Source organism: Gasterosteus aculeatus, chromosome 21 (genome assembly GCF_964276395.1).
Source record: "Gasterosteus aculeatus chromosome 21, fGasAcu3.hap1.1, whole genome shotgun sequence".
Lineage (NCBI taxonomy): Eukaryota > Metazoa > Chordata > Actinopteri > Perciformes > Gasterosteidae > Gasterosteus > Gasterosteus aculeatus.
The window spans coordinates 16,907,453-16,923,362 of record NC_135708.1 but is presented as its reverse complement, the minus strand read 5'-3'; the positions used below and the strand labels follow the sequence as shown (position 1 = coordinate 16,923,362).

The 15,910-nt window shown below is 46.6% G+C and overlaps 4 protein-coding genes across 6 annotated transcripts in view; 1 reads left to right on the top strand and 3 right to left on the bottom strand.

Moving 5' to 3' along the window:
• Window positions 1–762, bottom strand: part of malrd1 (MAM and LDL receptor class A domain containing 1) — a 29,263-nt gene extending 28,501 nt beyond the window's left edge. Inside the window, exon 1 of the mRNA XM_040167755.2 lies at window positions 504–762. Coding sequence (XP_040023689.2) covers window positions 504–660 — 157 coding nt within the window. The 5' untranslated portion in view covers window positions 661–762. The remainder of the gene's footprint in view (window positions 1–503) is intronic.
• Window positions 763–4,346: 3,584 nt separating this feature from the next.
• On the top strand, window positions 4,347–9,431 carry LOC120811517 (leucine-rich repeat-containing protein 14). Of its 2 annotated transcripts, none has more exons than XM_040166909.2 (3): window positions 4,347–6,993; window positions 7,081–7,890; window positions 8,204–9,431. In XM_040166909.2, the coding sequence occupies exons 1-3, from the start codon at window positions 6,716–6,718 to the stop codon at window positions 8,769–8,771; spliced, it is 1,656 nt and encodes a 551-aa protein (XP_040022843.2). In that variant the 5' UTR covers window positions 4,347–6,715; the 3' UTR covers window positions 8,772–9,431. The 2 variants fall into 2 exon arrangements, with proteins under 2 accessions (XP_040022843.2, XP_077952078.1); XM_078095952.1 differs by having other exon boundaries at window positions 6,353–6,993; window positions 7,094–7,890.
• LOC120811513 (uncharacterized) lies at window positions 8,986–12,312 on the bottom strand. Of its 2 annotated transcripts, XM_078095954.1 has the most exons (11): window positions 12,219–12,312; window positions 11,983–12,115; window positions 11,818–11,894; window positions 11,660–11,747; window positions 10,997–11,552; window positions 10,733–10,852; window positions 10,490–10,654; window positions 10,225–10,413; window positions 9,901–10,143; window positions 9,765–9,829; window positions 8,986–9,678 (listed from the first exon to the last, which is right to left on the bottom strand). In XM_078095954.1, the coding sequence occupies exons 5-9, from the start codon at window positions 11,171–11,173 to the stop codon at window positions 10,066–10,068; spliced, it is 729 nt and encodes a 242-aa protein (XP_077952080.1). In that variant the 5' UTR covers window positions 11,174–11,552; window positions 11,660–11,747; window positions 11,818–11,894; window positions 11,983–12,115; window positions 12,219–12,312; the 3' UTR covers window positions 8,986–9,678; window positions 9,765–9,829; window positions 9,901–10,065. The 2 variants fall into 2 exon arrangements, with proteins under 2 accessions (XP_077952080.1, XP_077952079.1); XM_078095953.1 differs by having other exon boundaries at window positions 9,901–10,413.
• Window positions 11,543–14,758, bottom strand: wdr97 (WD repeat domain 97). The gene is made up of 10 exons (XM_078096964.1): window positions 14,603–14,758; window positions 13,953–14,518; window positions 13,749–13,870; window positions 12,947–13,661; window positions 12,720–12,868; window positions 12,407–12,643; window positions 12,219–12,309; window positions 11,983–12,115; window positions 11,818–11,894; window positions 11,543–11,552 (listed from the first exon to the last, which is right to left on the bottom strand). Exons 1-10 carry the CDS (start codon window positions 14,756–14,758, stop codon window positions 11,543–11,545), a joined length of 2,256 nt encoding a protein of 751 aa, XP_077953090.1.
• Between the last annotated feature and the right edge of the window lie 1,152 nt (window positions 14,759–15,910).

Below are 15,910 nucleotides of genomic sequence, written 5' to 3'. Positions count from 1 at the left end.
GGGGACTGCAAAGCCTCTGTGATTTTACTGTTGTAGAGGCAGATGTAAAGAAAGGGGATCCTCACAGACGTTTGCGTGTAATTTCAGGCATCTCACCAGAAGCTCTTTCAGACAATTGACTTTGAGATGAGGGAAAATGTACTTTCAAAACAATAATTCCCTCTTTGTTCTTACTTTTCCTAATCCAACACGAACCCTTTCAACACAGCAGGGTTTAATACCCGCTTTCCTCACTGTTATTTTATTTTGGCGTGTTCAAGTGCATTCAAAAGAGAGATGAATAATAATGCTTTTTTTTGTAATTTATGCACTTTCAGTTCAAGTCAGGAAAAGTTATTTTGTGCGTCAAATGAAAGTCTGTTATTTCCCCCGGAAGTATGACGCAGACTGTGTGAGTGAACTGCCACGACACGACAATCGCAGGTACCTTGTATGTTACACATCTCGGCAAGGGCAGTTCCCTCTACACACCGATCCAGGTATATTCCTGCCCTTATACTCACAGTCTTCCTCGTCGCTGCCGTCTCCACAGTTGTCGGTGAAGTCACACACGCGGTCCTCGGGAACAGCCGGCCGCCGCGAGCAGCCGAACTCCTCCGACCGACCGCCTCCGACGGACACCTGACAGAAGGCCAACAGCAGCCACGTCAGCGGCGTCATCTGCCCCGCTGGTTGTCTGTCCTTCGCCACGCAAACACCGTCCCTCCGCTCCGGAGAAAAAGCGCCCTGTTGTCAGGACGCGAGGGCGAAGCGGCGGTCCAGGTCGAGCTCCCTCGGATCTGTGTGATGCATTATCACGTTATCGGAAGAGTCATAAAATGGCTTTTTACGACCGTTGACGCAACAGGGGTCACTTTGCCGGCGGATGTGTTCATGGCAGCAGCTCTTTTGAGGCCGTCCTCCTGCACATCACGGCTCGAGGCTCGAGGCCGACGTGCTGCTGGTTCCATCTTCACCGTTTACAACACAAGTCAAGCAGCCTTAAATTTGCAAATTGGCACTGACACTAAGGACAATGTATTCAATAGCTTCACCCAAGAGGTCCACCTAACGGTAGCGCCAGGAGAAAAGCCAGGGTGTTAATAAATTAGGTTTCCGCATTTGTTTCTGTGTGTGTTGGAGATGTAACCTAAACACAATCTGTGTATTTACATTCCCATCCTTGACCCCGAGGCCCTATTTCCGTTTGCGCAGCAGAGGCGCGAAGGGCCGGCTGTTTTCCACCAGGCAGAATACCTCAGCTCATGCTACCAGATAGGCGAGAGGAGATGAGGTTGGGAATATGAACTGCTGCGGAAGGATCATTAACTGCGTCCAGCGGGGGGCACGACCCCACTTTACGGCGAGGCATAATATCATTTCACGGCGTCCAACAGAGACGGGGAGCTTGAAACAGTCGAGCAGCAAAGCCGGCGCAAGAAGCCGGCGCGCTTGAAGTAGAAGTAACCTTGGGAGGAACACGGCGAGCTCCATCGGGGACAACGGACTAATGGAACATGGAAAAGGTCATGTCTGCGTTGACCTCTGTTGGCAGCGGTACTGGGAGCAGAGAGTACCGCGCTGAAACACAACGTGTCGCAGGAACACGAAGGTGCGAGAGTGCAGAAAAGCGCATGACTCATCACGACACGCAGCTGTTTGTCTTATAAAGATGGCGGATGAATTTTCATTTGAATGACAATGCTAACGCACCGCTGCTAATGTGATAGCAATAAATCCAACGCTCCATGTGTTCAACGGGTCCTCCCTCCAGGGCTCACCTTGTTGATTTGACTGATTGGTTTATTTCCTTCATCCACAGTACATGAATCCTTAAAAACACTTGATATTCAACCTTTGTGGGTGAAATCAAAGAAGAAGAGACAAAGTCAAAGCAAAGAAGCCTGTTAAGTGACTAAAATTTTGTCAAGCTGTAAACTTATCTAATACACACAGGTGTATACACAATAAAACAAAGATTATGTGATTAACTCCTGTACCCATTTGTAACCAAATTTGACCTCAAATGTTTTCCCTTCTGTTGGTTCTGAGTAATGGGAGTCAAAAAACTCATTATCTCACGAAAAAGAAAAGAAAAAAGACACAGATTGTGAGAAAGTACCAAGGAATCCTGCCTGCAGGTTTTAACACCCAGCTGTAGAACAGACAAACAAAAGCAATCAAAGGCAGAATCTCTGAGACTTTCCATCAAGACACAACTTCACACCACGACGTCACATTTCCCTTCAGCAGCAGAAAGCAGTTGAAGATACTGTGGCAGTGATTTTTATTATGAAGAAGTGTATCTCCATGAAAGAAAAAATACCAGTTTGGTTGCCACATCATTCGTCTGATTCCAGCCTCATTCAACAGTTCATTTAGAACACATCGACACAGAACACGTGCGTCCCCGGTTTGAATGCAACCGATCAGTGTCACGAGTCATTTCAGCTGCGAGCAGCTGCCACCTGCCAATTCTCCTCCTGCCCAAATCCAGTGAATCCCCTGCTGAGTGAAGTCGTCCCAGCAGCTGGGGATGGATCTTCAAGGCGTACCTGCAGGAGGCACTTCACTCAGCCCCTCCAATCAACGCAGAACATCCCGCCGAGTCTTGTGACGTGACATTGTGCACAAAGCGGCCGACAAATGAGCCATTTAAGAGGAGCGAGGCAGAAACCAAGGCGACGTTTAAATAGCCAACTCCCATCAGGATCCGTGTGCGCCAGGGTACAAAAGGCCATCCAGGTAACATCCAGGGAGGCGGTGATTATGTCATCGCTTTTGCTATTCATCTGAGGCCTCTGCAAGGCTACAAAGTTTAACTGAAAAGAACTTCACAACTTCAACGAAGCAGATGTGGAGGAATAATGCGTGAAAAATACCCCTGCGTTGAAAAAAGTCCTCAAGGTATCTAAAGTAAAAGTACTTCATAACAGAAAGTAGTCAGTTATTATTGCTGCAATGTAAATGTCGGTAGCTGGAATGTTTCAGAGACTCAAACCTAATTGCTGACTCACTAATGATCAGTATGACAGATCTGTAAATAATGCATCGGATTATAATAGGGTGTCCTAAAAGCAACAGGCACGGTCCTTCCCTCCCTCTGGCCATCAGCTGAAAGCAAATCATCGTAATAATCACAGCTTGATTGATGATGCTGAAGAGAGAGAGAGAGAGGACGATAAACAGTCGGAGAGGACAGATTTCATAGTGGCAATGATCCCAAAAGATAAAAATCTGACCTGAATATCCTGTATATATTACCTTTTAAACCTTTTTCAAAAAAACATTATTATGACACATATGCATTTAGATGAGAATTAGAAAGGACAACTGACGCATTTGACATAGTACAACCTATAAATTGTGTGTGTGTGAAACAGAGAAAGAGAGACAGCATTTGATTTAATTGAGGCATTTACTTTACACTTCCGGGTCAATATGCCGTCTTCTCCATTGAATATTTCATTTAATGTGACATTGAAAACGCTTTCCACAGGAAAGCTTAACCACAGTGTAATCCAGGTTTAGTATGTAGAGACTGGAGATGCCACCAGGGCCTCATACCTACATATTCTCTATCAATCTCTAGCGATTGTTTACATATTCTATACGTCGGTTTTGTTGGATTCAATGTGTTACAAATGAATGATTTACAATATTTTTCTTTCTATAACTGGGTATGAAACTACCTCTGTTTGTGTAGCCGTTAGAACAGAAAAGGTGTCGCGATACAGTTTCGACAGAACGTCCCATTACCACTACGTGTCTTTGCTCCGCTGGTCTGGATGATTCGGGCAGTGGACTCGTCTCAGCCAGAGAGTTCAGGAGGTTCTCTTTGTGTGTGAAGTTCACGAGTGCAGGTTCAAGGACTTTCTGACAGGTTATCGAGGCGACGGTGCTTCCTCCCCTCAGCACCTCGGGTGGGTGCGGACAGGAGGAGTCGCTTTTAACTTGTCAAAGTCAGTTTGTATCACTTCTGTCACGGGTCCATTTCGAGTGCACCGTTTACCGAAATGAAAGTCATGGGACGGCACCGACGTGAGGCTGAACAATGGCCCCTTTTACATGAAATATAAAGTAAAGTATAGAACTGCTCTGCTTGTTTCCCCTTTACACTCTTCTCTTTGGCATCGTGAGAAAAATCAATACAACCTTGAAGCCAGAAGCCCATTAGTGGGTGTTTTTTTGGGTGAGAATGACACAGGTTTTCCTGTAATGGATTTCTTTGTGGGATTTGTATGTTCTTGTTGACCAAACAGGAAGTGAACATCACCTTGGTTCCATCGACAAAAGACCAACAGGATTCGGTGATCGGATTTGGAATAATTGCAGAGAGCAAAGCTTAATGACAACAGTTGTTCTTAGATGAGAAAAAAACTTTATTTATTTTTTTGTCATAAATGTGAAGTAAAAAGGTAACGTTAAGCTATTAACAAATTAAACCACGGTCGATTCAACGTCACCAGAATAAACTTCAGGTGGGATAGTGTTCAACATTTTGACATTTGGTACTTGAATTGAGCCACGTTTTGGCAACCACATTTTTTAAGAAACATAAACGCTTTGGAATTCGTGAGAAGGGTATTAAGAGATGTATTTCATAGCATGGATCAAAAGGTTAAATCTTTTAAGCTTGTGTTAGCCATTGCTGTTATTTTAGGCATTCAACCAAAAATCAATTTTGAGAAGAGGGAACACAAAGGGAGAGAACACAAAGAGCTAAAACACAAACTCATTTCCTGGTTGGCAGTCCAACTCTTGGGAGAATAACACCAATGCACCAATGCAATTTTCCTTTTCGTTTTGTCGCTTTCATTTCGTTGCTCTCAGCCTTTTCAAAAGGTGTTCAGACGTAATGTAAAAATGCAACAACCAGTCAATCAGTGAGTGAGACACGTTTGGTAAAAGAAAGGTTAATCACTTGCTCCCCAAATGCATTAGCATTGTGTTTTCTGTGGACAGACTGAAAGCGGAATTTTTCCAAAGGCTGCAGGTGAAATATTGCACAAAGATAACACCTGAAAAATGAAAGGCACAACGTAATTTAAAGGAAATTGAGAGTTGGTGTGCTGCAGTCTCTGAACATCCGTTTGTATAGCAGACATTTGGTATCATTGAATCTGAATGCTTCGTGTGAACGATGCCATGCTGTAAGATTTGAGGTACTTCAACATGTATGACTCAGTATCTGATACAAGCATGCTGAACCAGCAGACTGGGTGCATGTGCGATGGATATTTTGGGGCCGGGGAGGTAACGTTTCAGTGACCTCAGTGACCCACCTTTACTGGAAGTGTGTTTAGTTTGCATTAACAGTATGTTTGCAGGATATACTGCAAAGTAGGGTTGGTTTTGTAGGTCAGCCAAGAAGTAAGCATGCACAACAACAATCGATAAGTAAAACCAAGGTGATAACACATTTCATTCAGTCTTCTTTCAGTTTCTTTGTCTTGTGTTTGTGTGTGTCTGCTGTTGTGTGTCGCCCATCAATAGCAGTGTTTAACTGCAGCCCGCACTCTGTGAAATTAGTCCTTGAGCCTCTCTAAATAAAAAACAAACAGCTGAACCACAAGCTGCTCGGAATATATGATTGATAAGTATTATAATAATAGCTAACAATATATAGAGGGATGGTTAACTTATGATTCCCATGTGGCATGTTAATATTTTCCAACACATATAAATAAACCTCCAAAACTTCATTTGGGGGGTGTAGAATGTTTGAGCACACTGTGCACGGACCTCTAGCGCCACCTAGTGATTGATCCATGCGGGCTTCCTTCAGATCACAGTCAACAAAAAGCAAATGTTTTTTTCTTTTGTGAAATAACATTCTTCTGCAGTTTCTCACAGCTCTTCTGCAGATTTGACGCCTTATTACATCAGGATGAACACTTAGTATTGATACTTTGCAGGGAGGGATGCATACATAACACAATGATACAATCAAAGCAAATGGTCCAGTCTATTGATCAATGATAATAGACCTGTCGTGTATCTGCACTGCATGTGTTAGCTGATAAGAACATGTACGGTAAAGATTTCAAATGGTTGACTTTAATTTGTTAAGTTAAACTGTAATATTGTTTTGTTTTTTCCTTCAGCAAAGATTCTGATTATTTATGTGGCAGGATACAAAAACACCTGGATACAGGATACATCTGTTGTTTGAGGTCTCTTATGGAGGGATTAGCACAGGTCTGCTGTTTATATAAATACAAATATCGAAAATTAACTAAACAGTAAGAAGGAACAGTAAAACTATATAATAAATGGGAAAATATCGCTGCCAATTAAAGAAATAACATAGATATTATATGAAATATCTTGGTGTTGGTGACGCCAGGGTGACGTCACCTTTACGTGCTGCGTCACTGCGTCACAGCAGCAGCTTTCTGAGCGCTCGCTTGTCGAGTGAGCGAACGGTGCGCTCGAGCGTTTAACATTTCACCAGCGAAATGTTTCCCACGTTTATCGCTATTAATAACACGCGTGGGATATCAGATGATGTTGTAAATTATCTTTTTTGGGGGGGGTTGGAAGGTCTCTTACAAGACCGCCTCAACTTACTGCCATAAAGTTGCTCTTTGCTAGCCCGAGCTAGCTAACGTTAGCCCTCGAGACTTTATGAAGTCGGCTTCCTTTCGCGACGCGGCGTGTTTGTTGTTTCCGTTGTTGTTTGTTGTTGTCGTCGTCGTCGTGTGCTTAAAAGCTCACCCTTCTCTGGGATGAAATGGTGCTTTCCTTGGTGAGCCTTTGCGCCAGGGAAGTGGTGAGGGACCACAGCTCGTCGCCCTGCTGGCTCAGGTGGGTGCCCAGGGAGCTGTACAGACCGCTGTTGGATGCCTCCTTCGCCGGCTGCAGACCGCTGGCTGTGGGAGAACTGGTGCAGCGGTGGCCCGAACGCACGCTGCGTGTCGGCAGGCGCCGGAAACCGGGTCAAACCGGACCGAACCGACTCTGCGTCCAGGCCCTGTTGCTCGCAGTCGTCAGAGGGATGTCGGACAAAAGGTAAAAGATAAGTAGTTCGTTAATTCCAGCTGCGTTGGTTTTGAGCTCTTTGAGAGACCATTTTTAAGACTCCTCCCTCTTACCCAGGTGTGCCCTGCAGGTGCTGGACCTCTGCGGGCTGCAAGGAGACGAAGGAGGGATGGGAGACCCCATGGGAGGCTGGTCTCTGACTGTAGCGCTCTGCACCATGGTGGTTCAGGCCAGAACCAGAGCACAGAGGGCCCAGCGTGAGAGGAAAAGGCTCTCAGGGCTGCAGAGGGAGAAAGGCGTGAAAAGAGAAAGGGGAGAGAAAAGCCACGCCGACGAGCTGGGGGGACACGACACGGAGAAATTGGACCCGTGTGGGGCCGTGGAGGAAGAGGAGCTGATCCCAGGTGTCAGGAGGAGGATGGAGGTGGAGAGGAAACGAGATACTTTAGCTCCAGGGTCGGCGGGCAGCGGAAGGGACGCTGAGGACAAGGAGGTAAACGCCGAAGTGTCGGTGCACGTGAGGGCCGATCTTTTTGTAAACGCACGCTCTTGGGAGCGCGTTCGCGGGGCTTTGAGCGCGCTGGGCCCCCTCAGGCTGCAGTGCAGATACCTCCGCGTGGAAGAGGTTTCGGTGACCAGTATCAAGACCCTGCTGGGCCTCCTGCCCCGCCAGGGTCTTCTGGGCATCGATGTTCGCTACAGCAGCCTCGGGGTGGCCGGCCTGGCCGAGCTGCTGCCTCTGCTCGCCACCTTCCCTGCGCTGAGCTCCCTGCGCCTACACTACTGTAACTTGGACTTTCGCAGGGACCACGTTGGCCAGGATGAGGCCCTCAGGGACTTGTCTCAGGGCCTGACGCAGCTGCAAGAGCTGCGGCGCCTCAGCCTCACTGCCCTGCGCCTGCCTGGACAACTTCGTGTGCTGCTTAGGTAGGGCCTGATTGTGTTTTTAGGAAAACGGATGGAAATGTTTACCATTTTCTTCCAGTTTATAGCTAGTATTAATGAGTATAAAAAGTATAAATAATATAGTATAAATAATAAGTCCGATGCCAAATTTAATCTAGATTGGCCCTTTAAAAAAATAGAGACCTATTATTATTATTATTATTATTATCTTTTAATTAAAAAAAATCTTCCCCAAATCTTTACCATTCAAACTAGGTCCGCTAGTTTGAATGGTGAGATTTGAAACAGTCCTCTACCTCAATATTGGAATTAATATAATGTTCTTTTGTTACAGCTCACTCCCTCAGCCTCTGGAGATACTGGAGCTGCCGTATTTGAGCCTGAGCCCAGCCGACCTCGCCTATCTGTCCTGCAGCCACCATGCGTCCACGCTGCAGCAGTTGGACCTGAGCGAGAACCGCCTGGATGAAAACACCCTGGCGTCGATCCGCCGCCTCCTCTCCCAGGCTGCCGGTGGCCTGCAGCACCTCTCTTTGAGCGGCTGTGGCCTCACTGATGGCCTGCTGGGTCTCTTGCTGCCCTCGTTGGGAGGCTGCCGGGCCCTCAAGAGCTTGGCTCTGGCCCTGAACCCCCTCTCCGTCGCCGGCCTCGTGGACCTGGTGAGGATGGCCGTGCGAATGCCCTCCCTCCGTCAGTTACTGTACCCCAACCCGCTGGAGGACTACCAGCCGGGCCTCCCCGACCTGCCCTCTAGCGCTCAGCTCCTAGACTGGCCGCTGGACGCAGTCACAGACATCAACGTTACCAGCAGCCAGCTCAACAGGGTGCTGCTGGAGAGCGGGCGGTCGGACCTCTTTCTGACGTGCGACCTGCTGAACTACGATAAAGACTTGGTGGACTAGAGCAGAGGTGAAAGGATGGACACGGGTATCACACACCGGAGCAATGTACATACACCTGACGATCACGTTACCACTGGTTATTAATGGTCAAGTATGGTTCAATTATCTGGTTTAAAGGAAAAATATTGAGTCCTTCTCTTGGGATTTCAAGAATGGGCCATTTGTAATATTTGTTATTATATTGTAATTATACAGTAATAAGCCATATGCTTTGAAACTACTTTATTAAAGCTCACATATAAATGATTTTGTACTCAAAATTGCTTTATGATCACTTCAACGGAATAGATGGTATTACAGCTGTCACTTAATTCATATTTAGTATATATGTAGATAATACATGTAACAAGTTGTAACACTGGCTTCCGTTTGTGTGCTCAGTTTCTCAATCAAGGAAATGAATATAACAAAAATGCAAGATATTTAGTCATATTTTACTTATTTGAAGTAAAATATGACTAAATATTTCTCTGTGCTTTTCTAATTTACATATTTGTCATGCTGTAATTGTTGTAAAATATCCAGAATTATGTTTTTTTCCCCTCGTTCCAGACGTTATAAATCTTCAATTATAAGGAAACACAAATGTCTAATCACCTTTTTAACACATGGATGTATTTACATAGTGTCAGTCACCGAATAAATCATTCATAAAGCAGAGTTTTTTCATTTCAAAATATATGTAAAATACTTAAACCATATATATGTCATATGCAGACCGAGAGGAATCATCTGTAATACTCTACGTGCGACTGCTGTTGGATGAAGTAGCGGCGAAGCAAGGCCTTCGCCCGCTCCTCTGAGCAGATGTGAAAGGGAAGAAGAGTGATCCGAGTTAACGGCAAGGAGATAAAATGAGGAAAGTGCATGAGGAAGGGACGGTTTCTCAGCGGAGGCAGAGTCTCACCTGCGTGACGAGAGTACATCAAATGTTACAAACCAAAGTTCGTTCTCAGAGTCGGACGTCTTTGCTGGTGTAGAGTGGAATCTTACCCGGGGGCCTCCCCGCCCGGGCCATGCTGTAAGTCTCCCCAAGACGAATGATCGGTAGAGAACTACTGCACGGACAAAGCAAACTTGTAGTGGAGTACTTTTTGCGTAGGAAATCTACCGCGTGGCTTTCACGTACCAGTCGGATTGGGGCAAAAGAACAGTGTTTTTGCGAGCGGCGGGCGCGTCGTGTTGAGCCCGTCTGTGCTCTTCCTTTTGGGCGTAGCAGCAATGATTCAGCACTTCCACCATGCGGAAGGTTGACCCCTCGCACTTCTCCGGGCTCCTGATGTGGAGATCCCTTCTATGTTCCTGGTGAGGGAGACTTGAGACACACGAGTAGCTTCAAGATTTCAACCAGCGCGGCCCGTTCCACAGCAGACTGAAACAAACCAAAAAAACGACAATGAGTCACACTTTTTAAAATGCACCGTGGCTGCTGTAGATCCTGGATATACAATACCATGTGTGGCCCCACAAATTTGGGCACCATGTCCATCAGGAGTTTGTAGATTGTGTCTGTGTTGTGTAAGAGTCCCTGGCTGTGCAGAGCCTGCAGTGCGCTGAGGATCTCCATCGGAGTCCTGCGGGTGTCCAGACAAGCCAGCAGCTGCAAGGAGAAGTCGTCTGGAGAAAGGCTGCTCGGGACAGACTGCACACAAACGCACAGGTGTTAAGAGCTTTTACCATGGTGGGTGATCTCATGGTAACTGCTTGCCGCTGATTACCTTTTTATCAGGATACAGTTCTTTAAACCAGCCTTTGTCTGCAAACTGCTTGAGGAACGTCGGCATGTCGGGACCGGGCTCCCGCGGTGCTGCAGGGGTCTCGCGACGAGGAGGAGGAGGTGTTTCGGGTTTGGGTTGTTTAGTTGAAGAGGTTCTCACCGGAGGCTGCGCGTTGACACGTGCAGGCGCTGCTGTTTAGTGTGTTTCTTTTGTGTTTCTTTATGTGTGAAGCAATGCTCTCACCTCGTCACACTCCACAATGACGGGTTTCCTGGCTATGACGGGTTTCCTGGCCGAAACCGGCAGCGGCTTTACTATAATCTGGGTCTTCAGTTTGGAGATTGCTACTGGAGCCTTTTTCTCCTGCAGATAGAGAAACAGATTAATACAACTGACTGATATCAACGCAAACTGGAATAAAGCCGTGAATTCTGTACATTTCTGCAAAGCAACGTCAAGAATGACTTGAGAACAAGGTTTTTGTATCGAGCTAACGGTGTGTTTTACCTTCTTTTTCTTCACAATCTCTAGTTTTGGGCGGACATCCAAGTTGGGAAGGTTACGCTCAACGTTATATGGTTCAGGATGAAATGAGTCTATCTCAAATTCATCTGGGTCAGACTTGTCCTCCAAATCAATCTGTTGACACAGCGTGACCAAAATGCATAATTCATGCAAAAACATTTAAATGGCGGATTACTGAAAGTTGAGACAACCACATTGCCGCCATGAAGAAATATGGTGATTCATAGGGAAAGAAGCCTTGAAATGAAACATGTGTTTAACTTGCGCTAGTGTCACACTGCCTCTGGGTATTAAAGGAAAACTGAAAGGGAAGCTGATTATAAAGAGAACGTAGCTAAAATCTGTGTAATTTAGAAAGAAAAAAATGGGGGGAAAGAACCTTAAAATTGTGGGGTAACCCATAAAGTATCTTCATATAGCAATCAAAAGCCTCTTTCTTGGTTTCCTTTGTGCTGGGGGGCTTCCCTTTTTGGCATTTTACTGAGCTTTGTAGGAGTGCAGCAAGGTCCATCGCCGGGGCCACTGAGCTTACATACTCCTGGAACAAGACAGTTGGAAAATATATTCTGGGTATTTAAACACATCCAGTATGTGGTGGTCAGTATGCCACCAGAAAAGGTTTTCTCAAAATCAACTCCCACACACCTTCTGTCTTGTCACATCATGAGTCAGTAACGCGTTGCTGCCGAGTGCCGGCAATTGCTCTTCCTCATCTTTGTCTGTGCTTGCAGTCCTGTTTGCACAAATATTGCTCATACTCATACTTTGTGTTATTTTCAATTTACAAAATTATAAATTCTCACCTTCCTTTGCTGGACTCGTCTTTAGTCTCCATGACAGGCATGTCAGGAGGAGGCTTGACGTAATAAGTGTAAAGTAGCTGTGGAAAAAAAGTGGGATAAATTGGGTTTATATTTTGTAGCTTTGGTAAAAAAAAAAACAAGCCACACTGTAAATCGATGAGTCACCAATTGCTGATAGTAGTGTGGCAGGAACTCTGCACAATCCATCCGGTACAGATCCCCTTTAATGCCAAGGTACAGTTCCCCTCGAAACCCAGAGTAGGCCAGACACTCGGGCACCGCATTCAGCTCCAGCGTCCTGGAGGTGTCACACAAATACACAAATGCACATCACCAATTATCACTGCATGCTTTTCACACCTGCTGTTCAAGAATTCAGAGGGCAGACAATGATCTCCAACCTGATGAGGTGATTCCTCTCGTTCCAGATACACAGTGTTCCATCCAGACTGCTGGAGACGAACACGTCCAGATCAGTACACGCACACAATCCTGCAAGAGCAGGAACATTCAGACACGCAAGAAACACAACACCAGGCACCGTAGACAATCCATCCAGTAGGCACACAAACAGAAGAGTCTATGTGACCTGTGAAGTGGTCTGAGTGTCCTTCACCGGGCCGGCCACCGGTCTGGCTCTGCTTGGGTAAGTTGAAGTGCATCAGGTTGTAGGTGCCGCTGTTGGGCTCTTGAGAGGTCAAGGCCAAGTGGCGCCCCAGCGCTGCCAGGTAGACGGGAGGACGGCCACAGTGCACGCTCAGCTGTTGGCTGAGACAGTCCTGGATTTGGAGGTTTACTTGCCACACCGCCACTGTCATGTCCTCGCCTATGGTTTGGGGAAAAGGCAAAAGGAGTCGTCTCTAACAAGGATACCAAAGCAACAAAGTTACATTAGGAAATACCTGCGGAGAGGAGGCAGTTGTTCTCGGGATACACCTGCACTTTGGTGACTTTCTGACCGTTGTGTGCCTGCGTCCTCCACAAGACTTCCCCGTTATCGATGTCCAGAACACTCACGCAGCCTCCGCTTTGGCCCAGAATGATCACAAACCTGTAAAGTACAATCAAACTTGCCTGGAACAAAAGCACCTTCACGGAGGTAATAGCTAAAAGCAGACAAAATGCTCACTTATTCTTGGCATCATCAAGCGCTGCTTTGTTCGTGTGGCCGCATCCCCTTCCATCCCGCAGACTCCTCCACTCCTTAAAAGCTTTCTGTGTTTCAGCCACACAACCGTAGAGCACGAGGCAGCAAGCCGGGCCAGGGATAGGCGGATTCTGGGCTTTTTTCACGTGGTCCGTCGGCTGCCAGGGCCCCTGGCCGCTCTCCTTCCACTGGTGCATCAGAGCGATTGGATTGGTGAGTGTGTTGGCCAGGAGCACCGTACCTGTGTCAGTCAAAGCCAGAAGAAGCTCTCTTTGCAGGCAGTAGTCGGCGCACGTGATCCTCTGCGTCGCCTCGAAAGAAGTCAACACCGCTCCCGTTCCCGCGGCCACCAGCGTGATGTCACCGTCCCCGCTCACACAGAGGACGCGTGAGGGGAAAGGAGCAGGAAGAGGGGAAGCTAGGATTTGTCTCAGTGGGGATCGTTCATCCCGTTTGATAACACAGTGGAGGGTGTACAAGGCCCTGATGGTCCAGAGCTCCACCGCCTTGTGAGAGAACGAGGAGAACGCATCTCCCTTTTTAGTGCCACCTATGAACAACGCGGGGGTCTTCTGCTCCGTGTGGACACACTCAACCCCGCGGCCCTCGGCCACGTCCCAGCTGCGTATCGTGGAATCCTCAGAGGCGGAGAACAGCATGCTCCATGCAGAGCAGTAGAACAGAGAGCTCACCACACCTGGACACAAATGAAACAGAGAATGCCCACATTTTGTCTCACAATAAAGATGGAGAAAAAGAAAATGGTGAGACGTTATGACTTTACCATTATGTCCAACAAAAGCAACGCGAAGTTCCCAACCTGGACCCCATACTTTAATGGAGAGCTCCTGAGTTGCAGTGATCAAGCAGTCCAGTTGAGAGCAGTACACCATGGCAGTGATATTGCTGTAAAACATAACTTGTTCACCTTTATGCCCAATAGCATTGAAATCCCACCACTCACAGTCTGACATGCACCAATACACACCACGAACAGAGATCCCTCCTGTGCTCTGAAACCTTCCCGGCATTGAGGTCGACCACCGTCACGTCCGCCCCGCACGCCACAAAGGCCCTGTGAGGCCTGCCTGATCGGGGGGCTGCCAGTGCCAACTGAGTGAAGGTGCTGCGCCGCAGCTTCCCCCGTATCTTCACCATGCACTTCATGAGCACCACGGACCACACGCACACGTTCCCGGCGCCCGCAGTCACCAACTCCGTGCAGTGCTCTGCAGCCTGACACAAGCGGATGTCCAGGGCATCGGGAGCAGCGTCCAGCGGTCGTAAGTCGCGGTCCAGAAGTGTGAAGACGGGCCCCGGGCCCCAACCCACCAGGCAGCCGTCGACCTTTGTGGCGGTCAGGCCCGTGAAAGGGAGGCGCGCGAGGGAAGTTCGCTTGTGGCCGTCAGCTCTGTAAAAGCAAGCAGTGTTGTCTGAATGGAGGCTAATGAAAGCTCCGTCGGCGTCGGAATACGTCACGAAACGCACGGGGCTGTCGCAGGAGAAATGCCACAGGCGACGGAGGCCATGAGTGAACGCGCGCTGCTTGCTTTCCTACAGAGTCAGGAAAAGAGAAGTAGCATAAGGTGTTCGGGATGTCTGGGGTTGCACAGAGCCAGTGTGCATCGGTCTTTCTACCTGGTCCGTAGCTGGATTCCCATCCTGCTTGAACAAATTCTGCTGGCCCAGCGTCTCTCCGTCTGACGTCCCGTTCTCTTGAGACAACAGACTCCGGGTAGGACCGGAAGAAAGGAGTACCGCCGTGGCCCTCGTCTCCTCTCCCGGGGCCACCATTTCAACAACTTTCTACTCGGGCTCCTGCAGCATCCACTGAAGTTTTCTGCCGGGGAAACTTACTTGTGCGAAGCTATGTAGAAAAAGCCGAACAGAAGGAGGAGTGTTGCCGATTCTGTGGTGTAAAAATTAAATATTGATAACATGCTTACAATACACATAATAGTATTGCGTGCCTGTACAGCCTTTAACACAAAAATTTAATATAATGAAGCAAAATTGTTCATGTTTAACGATCATTACCACAGAGTTCACCTGTTAACGAACTTTTAGTAACGTTAGCTAATCTGTAAGCTAACGACTAGCTGAAATCACTGTTTTAAGGTCTTAAATTGAAAATTTACTATCATTAAAGGTTGGTAAACAATGTTAAACTTTGTCTTTACCTTCCACCAACCAGTAACTATGGAGTCTGGAAGCAGCAGCGGGAAGTTAATTGAGCCTAAACCATTGAAAGAAATCATAACTGTGCTAATAGCTTGTTCTCCCAGCGTTGTTGCCAGGCAACGAGTCGCTCGGATACATCCATGGCAGCAGGTCACAAAACCTGATCTTTTCTAAATGAGATAAATAAAATCTCTTTTGGATGGATGGATTTACCATTGAGGATACCGAGGTCATGTCTTCAATAAGCACCTTTTACGTGAATTTCTGGAAAGAAGATTCAACTCATTACATCCTTTTTGATTATTAATTGTTTAAGATTTAATCTTGGCACCGTAAAGAGGGCCGATTTTCTTAGCGGCTGTGTTTAAATTTAAGACAACACAACAAGTGTTCACTGAATAAAGCAAAGGTTAAAATTCTGAATTTCGTTTTAGAGGTAGTAACTAAAATCCATTGCCCTGGTCTAACATATTGTATAAACACTAGTCAACTGCTTTGAAAAAAAAAAAAAACACACACAGAAAACTGAAAATGTACATAGAGAAAATGTAACACAACCACAGATATAGGCAGTTTATTATATAAAAATCGAAAGTTGATAATAACAAACAAATATTTTGCATCTAACAGTAGAAATAATTCCATTATCAAATATTGATATAATAGTTCTTATGATTTATGGAGGATATTTATCCCCTTTAGAGGATCTTTGGTTTCCAGTCACACTATTTTCATGTTCCTGTACATTTTTTAGCAACATGGAAA

Excerpts from the sequence above, each read along its gene's own strand:
- wdr97 (XM_078096964.1), bottom strand. The coding sequence starts at position 14,758 with ATGGTGGCCCCGGGAGAGGAGACGAGGGCCACGGCGGTACTCCTTTCT. Across the intron at positions 12,869-12,946 it reads CTTGATGATGCCAAGAATAA|GTTTGTGATCATTCTGGGCC; the intron begins GTGAGCATTTTG and ends TGTACTTTACAG. Across the intron at positions 11,895-11,982 it reads CACACTACTATCAGCAATTG|CTACTTTACACTTATTACGT; the intron begins GTGACTCATCGA and ends TTTTTTCCACAG.
- LOC120811517 (XM_040166909.2), top strand. The coding sequence starts at position 6,716 with ATGGTGCTTTCCTTGGTGAGCCTTTGCGCCAGGGAAGTGGTGAGGGAC. Across the intron at positions 6,994-7,080 it reads AGAGGGATGTCGGACAAAAG|GTGTGCCCTGCAGGTGCTGG; the intron begins GTAAAAGATAAG and ends CCTCTTACCCAG. Across the intron at positions 7,891-8,203 it reads CAACTTCGTGTGCTGCTTAG|CTCACTCCCTCAGCCTCTGG; the intron begins GTAGGGCCTGAT and ends CTTTTGTTACAG.
- LOC120811513 (XM_078095953.1), bottom strand. The coding sequence starts at position 11,173 with ATGTTTTTGCATGAATTATGCATTTTGGTCACGCTGTGTCAACAGATT. Across the intron at positions 10,853-10,996 it reads AGATTGTGAAGAAAAAGAAG|GAGAAAAAGGCTCCAGTAGC; the intron begins GTAAAACACACC and ends CTCTATCTGCAG. Across the intron at positions 10,655-10,732 it reads TCATTGTGGAGTGTGACGAG|CCTCCGGTGAGAACCTCTTC; the intron begins GTGAGAGCATTG and ends GTCAACGCGCAG.